The 16,514-nt window shown below is 33.7% G+C and overlaps 3 protein-coding genes across 6 annotated transcripts; 2 read left to right on the top strand and 1 right to left on the bottom strand.

Moving 5' to 3' along the window:
• The first annotated feature begins 509 nt into the window (after positions 1-509).
• LOC140871083 (scarecrow-like protein 1) lies at positions 510-3,591 on the top strand. Of its 3 annotated transcripts, none has more exons than XM_073273640.1 (3): positions 510-619; positions 912-979; positions 1,766-3,591. In XM_073273640.1, exon 3 carries the CDS (start codon positions 1,879-1,881, stop codon positions 3,514-3,516), a length of 1,638 nt encoding a protein of 545 aa, XP_073129741.1. In that variant the 5' UTR covers positions 510-619; positions 912-979; positions 1,766-1,878; the 3' UTR covers positions 3,517-3,591. The 3 variants fall into 3 exon arrangements, with proteins under 3 accessions (XP_073129741.1, XP_073129652.1, XP_073129701.1); XM_073273551.1 differs by having other exon boundaries at positions 579-643; XM_073273600.1 differs by lacking the exon at positions 510-619 and adding an exon at positions 650-797.
• Positions 3,592-3,927: 336 nt separating this feature from the next.
• LOC140875679 (bidirectional sugar transporter SWEET1-like) lies at positions 3,928-5,885 on the bottom strand. Of its 2 annotated transcripts, none has more exons than XM_073279434.1 (6): positions 5,592-5,885; positions 5,356-5,392; positions 5,149-5,244; positions 4,535-4,820; positions 4,297-4,416; positions 3,928-4,176 (listed from the first exon to the last, which is right to left on the bottom strand). In XM_073279434.1, the coding sequence occupies exons 1-6, from the start codon at positions 5,635-5,637 to the stop codon at positions 4,015-4,017; spliced, it is 747 nt and encodes a 248-aa protein (XP_073135535.1). In that variant the 5' UTR covers positions 5,638-5,885; the 3' UTR covers positions 3,928-4,014. The 2 variants fall into 2 exon arrangements, with proteins under 2 accessions (XP_073135535.1, XP_073135536.1); XM_073279435.1 differs by having other exon boundaries at positions 4,008-4,148.
• Positions 5,886-9,202: 3,317 nt separating this feature from the next.
• Positions 9,203-14,519, top strand: LOC140871004 (putative transcription elongation factor SPT5 homolog 1). The gene is made up of 16 exons (XM_073273481.1): positions 9,203-9,381; positions 9,591-9,820; positions 9,941-10,087; positions 10,224-10,382; positions 10,483-10,566; positions 10,745-10,815; positions 10,901-11,258; positions 11,369-11,524; positions 11,603-11,700; positions 11,778-11,826; positions 11,899-12,051; positions 12,169-12,312; positions 12,402-12,495; positions 13,847-14,005; positions 14,091-14,210; positions 14,314-14,519. Exons 1-16 carry the CDS (start codon positions 9,213-9,215, stop codon positions 14,388-14,390), a joined length of 2,268 nt encoding a protein of 755 aa, XP_073129582.1. The 5' UTR covers positions 9,203-9,212; the 3' UTR covers positions 14,391-14,519.
• The last annotated feature ends 1,995 nt before the right edge of the window (positions 14,520-16,514 follow it).

Raw genomic sequence — 16,514 nt, 5'->3', positions numbered from 1 at the left:
ACAGTACTAATACGTGATATTTGAGCATAAATTGTTTCAAATTTGGTACTAATACATGTTTTTGAGTACTCAAATATGTATGCAAGTATTGATATTAATGTCATATTTGTATTTTTTAATTAAACAACGGTAAAAAAAACACGTGGGCTTAGAGAGTGCAGAAATACTAAATGCAAAAATATTTTTAATTTGGAGATTTAAAGCAAACTTGCCATTATAAAATTTTTTTTAGTGTATATTATTTTCTTTTTGATTATATATATATATATATTGAAAAAAAAAAATCATATTATTGTTATCATTACAAAGAGATAATATCGGGTGAAACAATGCTCCACCAGGTGTGCTACACCTGGTAGAGTTAAGTCTTTGGATCAAGGGAGGGCCCACATGATAACATGTGGGTTTCACATGTTTTCATATGGGCCCTATTGATCCAAGGACTATGCTGCACCTAGAGAAGAACTCCAGATGCAGCATAGTCTCACCCGATAATATCATAGTGGGAATAGTGGTGGCAAGATGTCGTCACTTTAATTTTCTTGGTATTTTCTCAGCTTTTACTTGTCTTGGATTGGATATTTATCTTATCATACTATTTGTTGAACAGAGGACTCAGGTAGAAAACAAATCTCACCTACAAGTATGCTTCTTTATGTTTCATTTCAATTTTTTTTGCTTTAAATCTGTTGATTTATTAATAAGTTTCAAGGCTAAAGTAAAGTCTCCCTTTTTGATTCGTGATTTGTTTTTTCGTCTGTGTCCCTTTGTTGTTAATTCACCAAACCAACTCAAGGGTGGGTCGTCTTTATTTACTTTTCGTTGGTGGTCAAAACCCTAGTATTGCTTTCTCCTCAAACCCAATTCTGAGCTTGGTATACATGTGTTTCTTGTTGCTGTGCAATTTGCAGATTTGCTGTATCTGATTTGATGTTTGTGGGTTTGTTTTGATTTTTCCACTCTTGTTTTGGATCTTCAGGTACGTGTTCTTGTCCCCTGTTTTTTTATGTTTCTTGATGTTTGAGGGTTGATTTTTATGCAGATTGTGACACTGAACATTTTGATTATTGTTTCATCCCCAAGAACTGTAAGATTATAGCTCGTTTAGGAAGATTTATAGCGTTTTGGTACATGTTTTGGGTGATATATCGTCTACGTATGTTTCGTTATTCGGACTTGAATGAAGATTGTGTGGTAGTTTAAGGATGACCTTTTGGATTCGGTGGAGACCGAAATAAGGCCCTGATGATTTTTATACTGAATAAAACGAGATATAACACCAGTGCTGTCTGTTTCCAACTTTCCATGACGGTTTTGAATTGTTAAGGAACTGGAATTGAGCTATGTTTTTAAGAGAAACAGATAAAGAATTCCAATCATGATGACATGACTGTTGTGTGGCAGTATGTTGGTTTCAGTGTTTGGATCATTAATTTATCCTTTCAAAACGTCCTTAAGTCGGGAGTAGTTCTAGAAATGTGGTGGAGGTTCGAACAGAAGTTGAGTTTTATTTGAGTTGGAGTTTCAAGTTGACTTGTTAACGGAGTCCCCTTTAGTCGACTCACTCTTTTGAGGCGAACAAAACATCAAAGGCAGGGAAATTATTTAAAAAAAAATCTGCCTTGCACACCTTTTCAAGTGTATATGGATTTGTTTGGGAATATGATGTTTGGTGCTTTTTGCATATTCCTAAGTTCATGTTTCTATAACATCTCCTCATACGTTCTTTGATTCTCATACGTTCTTTGATTTATAACTGCTACAGGGAGTCCCACATCAACTCGCCGTGTTACTATATAAATAATTCGGAGTTTCTATCCAATCGGAAAGTACATAAATATATCATTGGGAAAATCTTTAGATTGGTAGAAGTGAACCATGTCTTTAGTCAGATCTGCTGCATTGTTCGGAAGCCATGAACTTTACTCACTGAAGGATGGCAATGAAAGCTCTGGTTTATCAACGTCCACTTTTGACTCAGACAATCGGCGAATGAATTACCCTGGTGAATCATATAGCAGCGACGGTTTTGATCCAAATTATTTTCTAAGCTCGCCGTCAGAAGAAATTGCAAGTACTAATAATCCATTTATTCCCTCTTTGGTGTCCGCAAGACATGATAATTATGAGTTCAATTACGACACTATATATTTGAATAGTCCAAGTCCTGATGCTATCGATGAAGATAAGATAAGATTGAAGTTGCTAGAATTTGAGAAGGCACTTTGTGATGATAGTAATGAAGATCAAGATCATAGTATGGAAATCGATTGTGAACAGAATGACCCAACATGTCCATATGAGATGCTTGATGACTCACCGAAAGAATCTTCGTCTTCAGATTCTAATCTTAGTAGAATAAGCTGCTGTAAGGAGATCTCAGTTTCTACTCCACAGAATGCAAAATCCTTGCTGTTTATATGTGCTGATGCCATCCACGGTGGAAATATGGAGAAAGCGTCATGCATAATCAACGTGCTCCGGCAAAGGGTCTCGATCCAGGGAGATCCTTCTGAACGAATTGCAGCTTACATGGTAGAAGCTTTGGCGGCTAGAATGGCTACTTCTGGTAAAGGTCTTTACAAGGCACTGAAATGCAAAGAGGCCCCATCTCTGGAAAGACTTTCTGCCATGCAGGTCCTCTTTGAAGGGTGTCCATGTTTTAGATTTGGTTTCATGGTGGCAAATGGCGCAATCTTAGAGGCATTTAAAGACGAAAAAAGGGTTCATATTGTAGACTTTGACGTAAACCAAGGTAGTCAGTATTACTCGTTGCTGACATCCCTGGCTAAAGTCCCTGGGAAACGTCCCCACGTTAGGTTAACTGGAGTGGATGACCCTGAATCGGTTCAACGGACGGTGGGAGGCTTAAAAATCATTGGGCAGCGACTCGAGCTACTAGCCAAGGATCTGAAGCTCTCATTCGAGTTTCATATCGTTGCTGCCGAAACAGCTGTGGTCTCTCCATCAATGCTAGATTGTCAGACAGGAGAAACTTTGATCGTAAACTTTGCTTTCCAACTCCACCACATGCCAGACGAGAGTGTATCAACAATAAATCTTCGAGACCAACTTCTTCGAATGGTCAAAGGGTTAAACCCAAAACTTGTCACAGTTGTTGAGCAAGACGTGAACACAAACACTGCTCCATTCTTAACAAGATTTGCAGAAGCATACAGTTACTACGCAGCAGTGTTCGAATCACTCGACGCAGCTCTCGGTAGAGACAGCCAAGACCGAATGAACGTAGAGAAACAGTGTCTTGCACGTGATATCATTAACGTTGTCGCATGTGAAGGAACGGAAAGGATAGAGCGTTATGAGGTTGCAGGAAAATGGAGGGCTAGGATGAGTATGGCTGGTTTCACCTCGTGTCCTATCAGTCGAAACGTGAGTGACGAAATCCGTAAACTCATAAAGCAGTACTCAGATAGGTACAAGGTGAAAGAGGAGATCGGTGCTCTTCATTTTGGATGGGAAGACAAAATGCTAATCTTTAGTTCAGCCTGGAAGTAAATGCAGAAGCTTTGAATTTAATTTACCTTTGACTATGTAGTAGTAAACCAATTAATCTAGTATGACTCTTTAACTCACTTTTTACGTCTCAATTTCCTATCTTTCTCTCGGGACGTTTAAGTTAAAACGCTTATGTTGTTTGTTTGTTTTTTTGTTTTTTTTTTTTTAATGTAAGAGGTTGAATATGTAGTAGTTACTTTTTGCGCGTATCGGGTAGACCTTTGGAATAATGTAATTGTCCCTAAACTTACATTAGGTAAAAAGCACCGAGCGACTTCTTGTTCTATCCAAAAAGTATTGGTAGGGAGAATCGTACCAATTATCTAATTTTTTCTTAAAATTCCGGTCCCCTTTATTTTCACAATAAATATAGGACTTCGATTGCACTTGACAGAGATACTTCCATAATCATAAAATTACAGATATTCATTTAATTATCAGTCTATTACATTCATATCTTTCTAACCCATTAATTGGATGAAAATTCGAATGTAATTGTTAAAGATTATTTGATAGCTCGTGCCGATTACTGCCATTAGAAAGTCCCATTTCAAGTGAAACACCGGCGGTAGATTTCTCCTCTTCATCTTTTTTATTGCAATAAATTGCGTATAAAATTAGTTGCATCGCTCCTAATAAACACCCAAATCCATTAGGCACCTACAAAAAATGGTAAACAATTTCAAAAATAGAAAACTTATCGGTCAATAAAGTTTTCAAAATACAGATGAAGAATGAGACGGGTCGAGTTTAAGATGTAAACGGATGGAAGCAACTTACCGTTACGAACATGTCCTTTCCAAGTAGAGCGTAGATGAACCAAAAGGTACCACTAAGGAAGACAAATAGTGACAATAGGAAAGGCATATACTCCACGCTCTTGGTCTTGATCACCATCCTCTGTACAAATTTATAAATATTTATTTATATGTTGAATAAATGAAATGCATTTTCCAGAAAACTCAAGCTTAGATCATAATATATATATGACTAAATTAAATATATATGCTAGTCTTACCATGACAGACAAAGGTGAGGCATACATAGCTATGGAGAATATGGTGCCAACAAATCCACACAGATTCTTCCTCGTTTTCGGCCGGTGATCGAAGGCGAAAAACGAGATCAACGCAACCGTTGAAAACACAACAAGAATGCATAAGAGAAGCCCTAAGATATTGGCCTTCTCCTTCTTCGGCGCAAACACAAGAAATATGAGTACATATATCGATTCGATCACCGCGCCGGTTCCATTGATTGCAGTTAGTAGAATGTTGTTTTCTGATATAAATGGCAAGCCATACCTGCACGCATGCATTTTATAAATATATCATGTCTCGAAATATTGCATGTCAAAGACTCGTGTGATATTCAATATGATGGTCCGGGCACGGGCACGAATTCGAACCACTGACTCGAACTAGGTTTGTCGATCGACCATCAAATAGTTCATCTTTCAAGGCTAGCTTGTGTGAAATATGAAAATATAGATCAGATCGGTAGAGAATTTGGTTCAAGCTTGTTGTTTTACAATTTTATACAAAGTTATACAATTTTTTCCACTAAATAAAAAAGAAGATGAAACTGGAGTTCTTTTATTAGAATAAAGTTATAATAATTTAACGTACGTACCAAGCTGCAAGCAAACAATTGAGCAAAGACAAGACATATGGTACACCGGAGAATTGCTCAGTCGATCTTTTTGCCACGATTCTCTTAAATGTGACCCTACATTAATTAATTAATTTCGAGTCTTAATATATAATAATTTTAGCAATGAATAAATTTATTTGCTTACGTAACGAATAATTAAAAATGGTTTAAAAATCACCGCCTTACAGTGGAGACAGGAAGAGGAACAAACCAGTGACATTTCCTGTGATCAAATGGGAAGATCGAGCTCCCTTAATTAAGCTCCATATACATATTGTTAATGCATGTAATAAATAAATTAATAAATAAAATGCAATTGATAGGGAACTAAAATAATTAAAAAAATCAATAAAATTAGCTTATTAGAACATGATATTATATATATATTTATGATTTATGAAGACATTAATTAACAAACATACCAAAAACTCCAAACATCAAATGCAGGGCCTTATGATTATTACTCATTTTAACTGTAACTCACAAAGAAATAAGGTATAGATTGGAAAAAAATTCGAAGTTAAGAAATTAAACCTCCATTGTATGTATGGCTGTTTTCTTGCGCGAGCGTTAATATATAGACGAGGGAGCATTAAATAGAACCAAAAGAATCCTAACTAGCTACGTTTGCGATTCAATAATCGATGTACCATCGAGCCACGTTATCTCAAACCCACAAAATTTCAAAATTTTATGGAAAAAAACTCAAATTAAAGTCCAACCACTACCTAATTCCATAATCTAGCTATGACTTTTGATAAAATGACAATCGTCGATTTGTTCGATTGTGTGTTATGCATGCTCATGGTTATGATATTTATTATTTAAAACCATGTATAAACGCCTAAAGTCGCTGTTTCGATATTAGCGATTTGAGAAATATTTATTGCATGTGGAGACACTATAAGATTAAAGCACCTCCCCGTGACCCCGTCATCTTTTCAAATAAGTGTCAATTGCTTTCGCATCTCTAATTTTAAACCGACACAAACGGAAAAATGGCAATCCACAACTCTTTAAATATAGAAAAAGGAAAATAAATATGATATGTGCTAATGTATTATAACAAGACAATTCCCACCCCAACTAATTTTTTTTTTAAATGTATTCATTTGATTTAATTTAGAATAATGCTAAAGTTACAACCAGTATACCGTACAACGATATTTACAACAATTATGTCGTGATATTATGTTATTGTATCGTGAGATTTTGATATTATATCGTTATATTTTGCATTCATTGTGAAAGAAATTAATTATTTCTTGATATCTTTTCATGTTTTGAAATATTATAATAATGTGTTTTGCTTTTCTAAGATTAATAGTTAATATTGTGTTTTCTATCTATATCATGACTCACTTGTAATTTGATCACATGATCAAATTGGTTGTCAAATAAAAATTCAATTCAATTAGAAAATTCGAAAAGTTTGTTAGTTTTTATTTGATTGAGTTTCAGTGTATAATATATGTCATTAACTAATTATTCAAATCTAGTACTTCATGTATAAATTTTGCAAATTTTCACATATCTCATAATATATGCAAAATATATTCATATATGTGAAAATTATTATCAGATGTATAACTCATAACACGAGCCACTACTAAGGCACTGGTTTATGCAGACCATTACATTATCTCGATACTGTTTTTGTCCCCCTTCAATTCTAGCTGTCAAATTTCCATAATTGCACCCCTTGGTGGACAACAACTATCTTCATCTCGATTATATAAGTAATTTTTTTTTATTTGTCTCAAATACTTGTATTATATATATTTAGTAATATTTATTATTATTATTATTTTACTAATATGAAAAATATTATATGTACAATGAGGGTTACAAACAAAATTACACATTGCTTCTGAGATTACAAAACCACCCCAAAAAATTAAAGTGCATTAATTAGGATGATTTCATAATCTCAAAAAGCAATGTATAACTTTGTGTGTAATCCGGGAAAATTGTTTTTTTTTTTGTCTCATTGTTTATCATTTTACGAAATCGGTCTTCTATGTTGTTAGATTTAAGTTTTAGTCAATTATTTTTGTTTTTTTGTAATATTATCATTTTTTTCCGACATGAGCCAGATGTGACGCAAATGCAGCACTCATGTAAAGTTGGAGTGTATAGCGTGTCATGTCAACATTTTCAATGAAAAAAACTAAAATTACAAAAAAAAAATAACCAAAACATACAAGACTAAAACTGAATTTTGAAAACATAAAAGACCAAAATCACAAATTGATAAATTTATCGGACCAATATTGTAGTTTTTCCATACTTATATATTTAGAAACAATAATTTATCGTTCCTCTTTTCTTGAAACCGATGCCCTTAACACCATTACCACGGTAAAAAAAAAAAAAACCTGCACCATCTCGATCGTGGATGAAATTATAGCAACGACCATTATATTTATTTGGGAATTGGATCAAAACTAATTTGAAGGCTTGTTGTCCCAAATAATGAGTATGTCTCTTGTCATGGAAAAAAAACCCACAATCGGCTAAACATGATTGCATAGCTAATCTTGTTCACATACATTATTATAATATATGTGATGTTTTCGGCCAATAAAGGTGACATGATTTTAATTTGTAAGGTCTGAAAATTACAAGGTAATTACTCTACTATAAATTTTATTGACAAGTTCCTCGTCAAATTAACGACTATCGAATGAAAGATGATTCGACAAGTTCAATTCATTTGATTTAATATTTTTGAAAATTAATCTATATATCTTGTTCGTTTGTATATACTAGTATTCAGTTGTATGTGTTATGTGCTTATACAATTTTTTTTTTTTTTAACAAAAACAGAAAACAAAATATATTGTAAATTTTAAAATACCAAAAAAAATACAGCATTTTTCTAAACAAATAATCACAAACATGCAATAGATATTATAAAGTGGGTGTTATTTCTGTAATAAAAAATATCAAACAATACAAATTGAATGTCATTTTGGTGAATAACAAAACATCTAATGGTTAAAAAAGATGAAGTCATATAAAATGACTAATTTGCCTAATAATTTTGATTTTATTGAAAATTAAGTTAAATATAATGATTATATTATACAATATTTTTTATAACAATATTAAAAAAAATAAATATATTGATTATATTATATCAATAATTTTAATTATATCCAAACACTTATATTGACCAATTATAATCATTGTTGATATAAAATAACACTTCGTATTGGTACATCTCACAAACGAGATATTAGTATATACTAGCCGATCGTGACATGCGCGATATATGTTTTATACAAACAAAATAAAAAATAAAATATTTTTTTATTGTATACTAGATAACCTTACACACATTTTGTGTGTGTAATATAATACATAAATTTTAATTATTTCTTATACATGTGCATATAATAATTGGAGCAAGCGGTTTTATTGTTGTTATTATCATTTGGATAACATTATATATATATAATATGTAATTTGGTGGGATAATAATGAATATTTAGACTTTTGAAAGTTGATGGTATATGATAATTATAATTTACTGATGTTTTAAATTAAATTAAATATTAATTTTCTAAGTTGACAAAGGTATTCTCGTAAAAGTCAATTAATGTCAAAGAGTCCAACCACTAAGAATCTCAACTTTATATATAACGTAGTTATGTACTTGCATATTTACTAAGCTTTTTTTTTTTTACTTAATAAAAATATTAATTTACACACGTTTTACATGTATATAATATAGTACATAAATTTTAATTATTTCTTCTACATATACATTTGATAATTGGAGATGTGGTTTCATAGTTATTGATTATCATTTAAATAATATCATATTAAATTGAGATAAAAATTGAATATTATTTTCATGGTTTCTTTATTATGATTGCAGATTTTAAAAAAAAAAATATTAGTTTAGGAAAATATAAAAATAAATTTCAAATAAAAAAAAGGATTCGTTTGGTCGGGATTCCGAACCTAACGTATCGTATAAAAGCCCAAGCCAATACATTTCATTCGCTTTTCACACACACATTCATTCTATAGAGATGGAGGAATACGAAGATGACAAGAGAAAAAGAAGCGCCGAAGAAGACGAAGACGACGATGAGGATTACGGAGGGAAGCGGCGTAGGAAGGCGGCGTCCGGGTTCTTTGACGAGGAGGCTGCTGTGGACTCAGACGATGAAGAAGAGGAGGAAGAGGAGGGGGAATACGGTTAGGGTTTTCTTCTCTCTTTTTTTTCCCGTAAACCCTAAAAAGTTTTTGCGCCCGAAACTTTCAGTTTGTAGAGTTACTTGAGCAATGGATAATGAATTTCACACCGAACGCATAAATTTGTTTTTTTTGTATGGTATTAGAGCCTTGCGAGGGCCTTTTTTTTTTATTTATTGCGAATATCATTATGTGCTGTTCTGATGATATAGACTTCATCGATACCGGAGACGATATACCTGAAGTCGAGAGGCGAAGTCATCGGCGCCCGCTGCTTTCAAGCGAAGACGAGATAGAGGACGTCGAAGAAATGGAGAGAATGATTATTAAGAAGTATGCTTCGAGAGTTGATGTGGGGTATGTAGAGGAGGCAACGGACGTAGAACAACAAGGTCTTCTGCCTTCTGTTCGCGACCCAAAACTCTGGATGCTGAAATGTGAGGTATGATAATGGATGATTCATTCAGTTGAGAAAACTTAATGAGTAAGATCCCTTTCTGTATTTTACTGGTAGTCACTAATGTACTATGTATGAATTATGATCATCTTTTGTGCAACATAGATTGGCCGTGAAAGGGAGGTGGCAGTTTGTCTAATGCAGAAGTGCATTGACAAAGGATCTGAAGTGCAGATTACATCTGCCATAGCCCTCGACCATCTAAAAAATTATATATATGTCGAGGCACACCAAGAAGCCCATGTGAGGGAGGTATGAAACTGCTACTTGTTTAGAATGAATGCGATTTTGCGTGATTTAAAATTTTTAATTGTCGATTGACGACTGGGGTATGGTTGTTTTCATCTGATTTTATTTATTTAAATCTCTCTGTTTGATTATGCTATAGGCTGTTAAAGGGATGCGAAATATTTATCCTAGGATGATAAAGCTTGTCCCTATTAAAGAGATGACCGATGTGCTTTCTGTTGAGCCTAAAGCCATTGATATTTCTAAAGAAACATGGGTTAGAATGAAGGTAGGAACCTACAAGGGCGATATTGCTAAGGTATGTTGTACGCTGGACTCTTTTTTCCCCTTCTTTGTCAATATTTGTCGTTATGATTTTAGTATTTGATATGTAACTTTTGTTTCTTTGTTAATGGAAGGTTGCTGATGTTGACAATGTCCGGCGGTTAGCAGCTGTGAAATTAATTCCGAGGATTGACTTGCAAGTTCTAGCCAATAAAATCGTATGTGTTCCCTCTTTTCTATATATGTTTTTCTAATAGATTGTTATTACTGAGCTCGTTCTGCATGTAATTTTTTTTTAAAAAATTCGCTAATATATCATTCACAAGAGTTACATGCTGTTAACAAAACTGTTTTTATATGTAATCCGTGTTACAAGCCTTGTTGGCCTTTTTCCAGGAAGAGAGGGAAATTCCAAAGAAGAAGGCGTTTACTCCACCTGCACGTTTTATGAATATTGATGAAGCTCGGTAATTTACTTTGTTTTATTTTTTCCCAATCAGTGGTCATATTTTCATTTTGTCACATGAATTTTTAATTTTTGGTTCAATCTAGAGGACTGCATATACGTATTGAGCGTAAGAGAGATCCTGCTACCGGTGACTATTATGAAAAAATTGGAGGATTGATGTTTAAAGATGGTTTCCTGTATAAGAATGTGTCACTCAAGTCACTCAGCACTCTGAATGTGCAACCCACATTTGATGAGCTTGAGAAATTTGGACAGCATAGTGAAACTGGGGGTGGTGATGTATCAAGTTCGTCGATGCTTTTTGCCAATAGAAGAAAAGGTCATTTCATGAAAGGCGATAGAGTTATAATTGTTAAGGGGGATCTGAGAAACCTTAAAGGATGCGTGGAAAAAGTTGGAGAAGATGCTGTTCATATTAAGCTTCGTGAAGGCGGCCTTAATGTGAATAAAATTGAAAGATTTTTTACCTACTTATATCTATATAATGTTATGTTTGGACGTGGATCATGTATATTAAAGAAACTTGTGCTGTTTTTCGTTTTCATTTTCAGACAACTCTTGCGATCAGTGACAAAGAACTTTGCAAGTATTTTGAGCCGGGAAATCATGTGAAGGTTGTATCTGGTTCTACAGAAGGTGCGACCGGTATGGTTGTTTCTGTTGAAGGCCATGTGGTGAATATAGTTTCAGATACCACCAAAGAACTTGTGAGTCAATCATCTTTAAAATTTTTGTTACTATTTTGTTGACAATGTTTTTTCAGCTATTGTTTTCTCTGGCTCCAGCTCCGCGTGTTTGCGGATAACGTTGTGGAAAGCTCTGAAGTCACCTCAGGCATTACTCGGATTGGTAGTTATGAGCTTCACGACCTTGTTCTGCTTGAGTAAGCTTTTTCTTCTATGCAAACTTCACTTTTCTGGATTTTTCTTTGCAAGTCTTGTTAAAAGTATGGCCATGCAGTGATAATAGTTTTGGCGTTGTAGTACGTGTTGAGAGCCAGGCTATTCAGGTAAGCAGCTCATATTATCAATCTGTAACTATTATAAAATTGTCATACTGAACCTGGTTTACACCTGGTCAGGTCCTGAAGGGTGTCCCAGAGAGGCCTGATGTTGCACTTGTGAGGTTAAGAGAGATTAAACACAAGATTGACAAAAATTTTTTTGCCAAAGATCTATACAAGAACACTTTGTCTGTGAAAGATGTTGTAAAAATTTTGGAGGGTCCATGCAGAGTATGTTACTCAACTCATATTGCTAGCTTTTGACTCTGGATTTTGTTGTTATTATGAAAAACATTCTCCTGGTTCGCTTGTTTTGTTCCCAATGCCAATTAATTTTTCTTATACCAGGGGAAACAGGGTCCCGTTGAACATATCTACAAAGGAATTCTGTTTGTTTATGTTCGGCATCACCTGGAGCATGCTGGTTTTATTTGTGTTAAATCTGAATCTTGCATGATGGTTGCTGGATCACGTGCAAATGGAGATAGGAGTGTATGGATCTCAATCTGACCTCAAGTTCTTGTTTTCGTTTGAGGTGTTTTCTTAGTGTTTATCTGCATTTTAAATTGCTATTGATGCAGGGTAATGAGTTTACATCAAGATTTTCCCATTTTGGAACTCCACCTCGTGCTCCCCACTCTTCCATGAGAACTCCTGGAGGTGGTCCTATGCATTGTAAGTAAGAATAGTTGAATTTTTTTTACCTATGCTATGTGATTCCCTATTTCTCTGTCTGTTTGTGTGATAGAGAGATGGGGAGACTTAGCTACCAATTATTTTTCCACTGTTATAGTTGTTCTCACAGCTTTAACTTTTCAACCGTTGTTTATCTCTTTGCCTACATTTGGTTAGTCGATAGGATTATGCAGTGAGTATATACGTTTTCATAGGTTAGCAAACAGCGTGGGATAATTATTAAATCGTTTGGTTGATTTGGATGAATGTACACAAATATTTAATTTTTTTTTTATAGGATTGGACAGTTTTACCTTTGTTAGCTGATTTTCTATTTTTATCGATCTATGTAATCAAAAAATGGTTTTGATTTTCCTACATCTGACTCTTGTTTTTCAACATTGAGAACCAGGGTTCTCATTAGTTGAGTTCCAAAATAAGTAAATAACTAGTAATGACATCAGCATCACGAGCTTTGTTTTTCAAAGTTGAAGTCTATTCTGTGTTGTGGACTAAAACACACTCAATAAAACCAACTTTCACTTAAAAAAGTAGACATATTGGGAAAGGCACTCATGGAAGGTGATTTAGGCACATTCTCTCGACCAGCTTTCTTTGTTTAAATTGTTGGTTTGATGTAACATCAACACAACAGTGAGTATTTTAAGCAATTTTTGCAACCAAGATTTGCAAACCTGCTGCTCAGATCTGGTAGCCGCCTTCCACCATCGTACTTGTTAGTAATTTTGAGAATGTCATGGGATTTTTTTAAAAAAATCTTCATTAAATAAGCATCACTTTTATAATCCATAAATATAGAGATCCCAATGGGAGGTTCCCTGATGGGCTAAGTCTTGCAGACTAGTGGTCCGTCAAAGTTGTAGATGGATTTTAGAGTAAAAGGGGAGAACAGATTGAAGATACATGATGGGGAGAAGAGGGCTTTTTGGGCCTTTAACTTGTTAATTTACGGGGGATGATAAGCCAACTCACTATGTCAGTATGTTTGATCGTCACCATGAAACAGCAGTATCTTGAACAACTGGGCCTATTGATATGAACCTGGCCGAATTGTGCTAACCAAACGCGGGGAATGGCAATGCCACTCACCTTTGGATTGGTTGATTCTCATAACATGTGGGCCCCACCCCGATCTAATGTCGGGGAGTAAAGCTCCAGGAGTGGCCCTCTGCCAAACGTAGGATGTGTTGGGATTACTATGTGATCCACTTCTCATCCAGTCATCCTGCTTACCAAAAATAGCTTTTGGTTTTTTGTTTATTTAGTTGGCTGAGGGCGTTGATCGTCTTTTAAATTATCTGTTACATTTTTAATCATCTGAATTGTACAGTTGGAGAACGTCACGGAGGTGGAAGGGGTCATGATTCCTTAGTAGGAGCTGTGATTAAAATTCGTCGGGGTCATTATAAGGGACGCAAAGGTCGTGTTGTAGAAGTTAAAGGTTCCATGGCTCGGGTTGAATTAGAGTCACAGATGAAGGTTGTCACAGGCAAGTATCCTGTTATCTGGCAGAAATATTTCTGTAAATCTGATTATTTTTGGACTAATTACTGAGATTAAATCTTTTTGCGCAGTTGAAAGGAGTCACATTTCTGTCAGCGTGAACGATTCGACTCCTTCTAGAAGTGAAACCCCTCTGCATCCTTCTCGAACTCCGCCTCATCGGTATGCGACTCCAATGAGAGATTCTGGAGGTAATATTTGCTGTTTTGTTTATCTCAAGACTCGTTTTGTTATTTTGGTGTATGGAAGAGATTACCTGATACCTTTTGGTCTTTTTAAATTTAATTAATGCAGCAACTCCCATCCACGACGGTATGAGGACACCTCTGCGTCACAATTCTTGGAATCCATCTTCACCTCTATGTCTATAAGTAGCACTGTACTTAGAATTTTCTGAGAGTTTTTTGTTTCATAAGTAATGTACATTAGAAATACCTGGCCATAGTTCTATTTTTTATTTTTATTTTTATTTTTTGTAAAGAAATTGTGTAGAGAATCGATCGAGAATATGTTAACTCCTATTTTTCGTACTAGATTTTATATATAATCACGTATAATCATGCAGCACCATCTAGGTCTAATCAAATCATATCATATATGCATAAATAAACACTACATATGTCCAAAAAAAAAAAGAGAACTAAATACACTATAATATAATTCATGTTAGTCGTCATGGCTCACGCACACAAAATGAAATGAATATAAAAATTTACAAATGTAAAATCTACATGTGTTGATTGTGTATGAACATGATTATAATTTTAAAAAGTTTGATTAAGTGAATGAGATTATGAGAATCTTAATGCTATTTTAAAAATAAAATTTATCAAGAGGTCGAACCTACAACTGCACAAAAGGAAAAAAAATAGAAATAAAATAAAACTCTTTTCAGTAAAGAAGTAATGTGAAAAATTCATGTTAGATCAATTAAATTATATGGGCTTATATGTGAATAGTTATGCATTGTGAAATATCAATTAAGTTAAGTCCAAAATAAAGTGATCAATTAAAGTTTTCAGTTATTGGACTTTTAATGTATCTAATAGGACGTGAGTCTTTGATGTGTAGAGACTAAAGTATAATTTCTATTTTCGTGATGGACTGAAACAGAAATATCAGAGATAATTAACAAAATTATCTATATAACGTGGTTATGATCCTTTGATCACGTGTATCATGTTTCACTATCTCTAATCTCATTATTAGAATAGAACGAGAGAGAAAACAAAAAGGCTCTCAGGAAGAACGCGTAGATCTGGAAGATCAACCACTCGTTCTTTAAAGATTTAAGATCATGACTTCAGGTATGCTTCTGCTTTAAGTTTTCAGATTATTCTTAATGATTTGAGATAATGATTTTGGCTATGTTATATGGTTATTATTATTTCCAACAATTCAAACTCAAAAGAAACAAATAAGTAACTTTAATTAATTGAATAAATAAGCTGACATTTTTCTAAAAAATAAAGCCAAGATCAACATTTTCGATTTTGTTGCAGTAGGTAAAACGATATGCGCGCTCTTGCAAAATGTAGAATGTAGATAACATCGTTATATATATATATAGCCAATTTTTCAGTTTTGGAAATAAATCTTGGTGGGAGATGGGAAGATGGATGACTTACTGATATTAGAGTGCGTTTGATTATAGAAGCCAACTCAAAAAAATATCTTTTTTTAAAAAAATAATATTTTTTTTAAAAAATACTTTTCTTGAAAAATGAAGTGTTTGGTCAAAAAAAATAGTTTTAGACTTATGCTTCTACTTCTATTTAAAAATTTAAATAAAAATACTTTTCGACATTTATCCAAACGCTAAAGTTGTTTTTGCTTTTTTAAAAAATAAAAACAGTTAAAAAATTGATCTTATTTAAGCGTTTTTTTTAAATCACAACTTCTGTATTCAAACTGACCTTTAATAAATGTGGACGAAAAAAGTTAATGGGGGAAAGTTTATTGTATAAAATTATCATTCTGTCCTCTTTGTAAAATATGGTAAAAAGGGAAATAAGCGCATACTAGTCCCCCTATATTCATGATCAAAATTAGCTTTTCCGGGATTTAAACATAAATAATAAAGAAGTTAAGATAAATTGCAATATGTAGAAAATAAAAAGGAAAAATAGAACAAGATTTTATTATAGATATGGTATACAAAAGCTAGACTAGTGGGGTGGAGGTGGCGACGTTTGACGGCAGTTGTGTGGGCAACGTAAAGAGGAAGAAATTGACACTTTGTGAGTTGAGTTGACTCCTTTATATTCTCGATATTTTGAGAATACGTTTGCACATTCTCTATTTTATTTTGTTATTTTTTCCCTTTTTTTTTGTGTGTGAGAGCAAGATAATTTTTCGTTTTGATTGATAAATCTTATAATGAATTTTAATCTTCAAACTTAATAATATTGCAAATTTTTATCGTAAAAAAAGTGTATGTATAAATAAATATGGTTTATTTTAAAGTTGGTTGGCTACTTTAACCGCCACTTACC

Source organism: Henckelia pumila, chromosome 1 (genome assembly GCF_033568475.1).
Source record: "Henckelia pumila isolate YLH828 chromosome 1, ASM3356847v2, whole genome shotgun sequence".
Taxonomy (NCBI): Eukaryota; Viridiplantae; Streptophyta; class Magnoliopsida; order Lamiales; family Gesneriaceae; genus Henckelia; species Henckelia pumila.
This window is presented reverse-complemented; position numbering and strand designations above follow the sequence as displayed.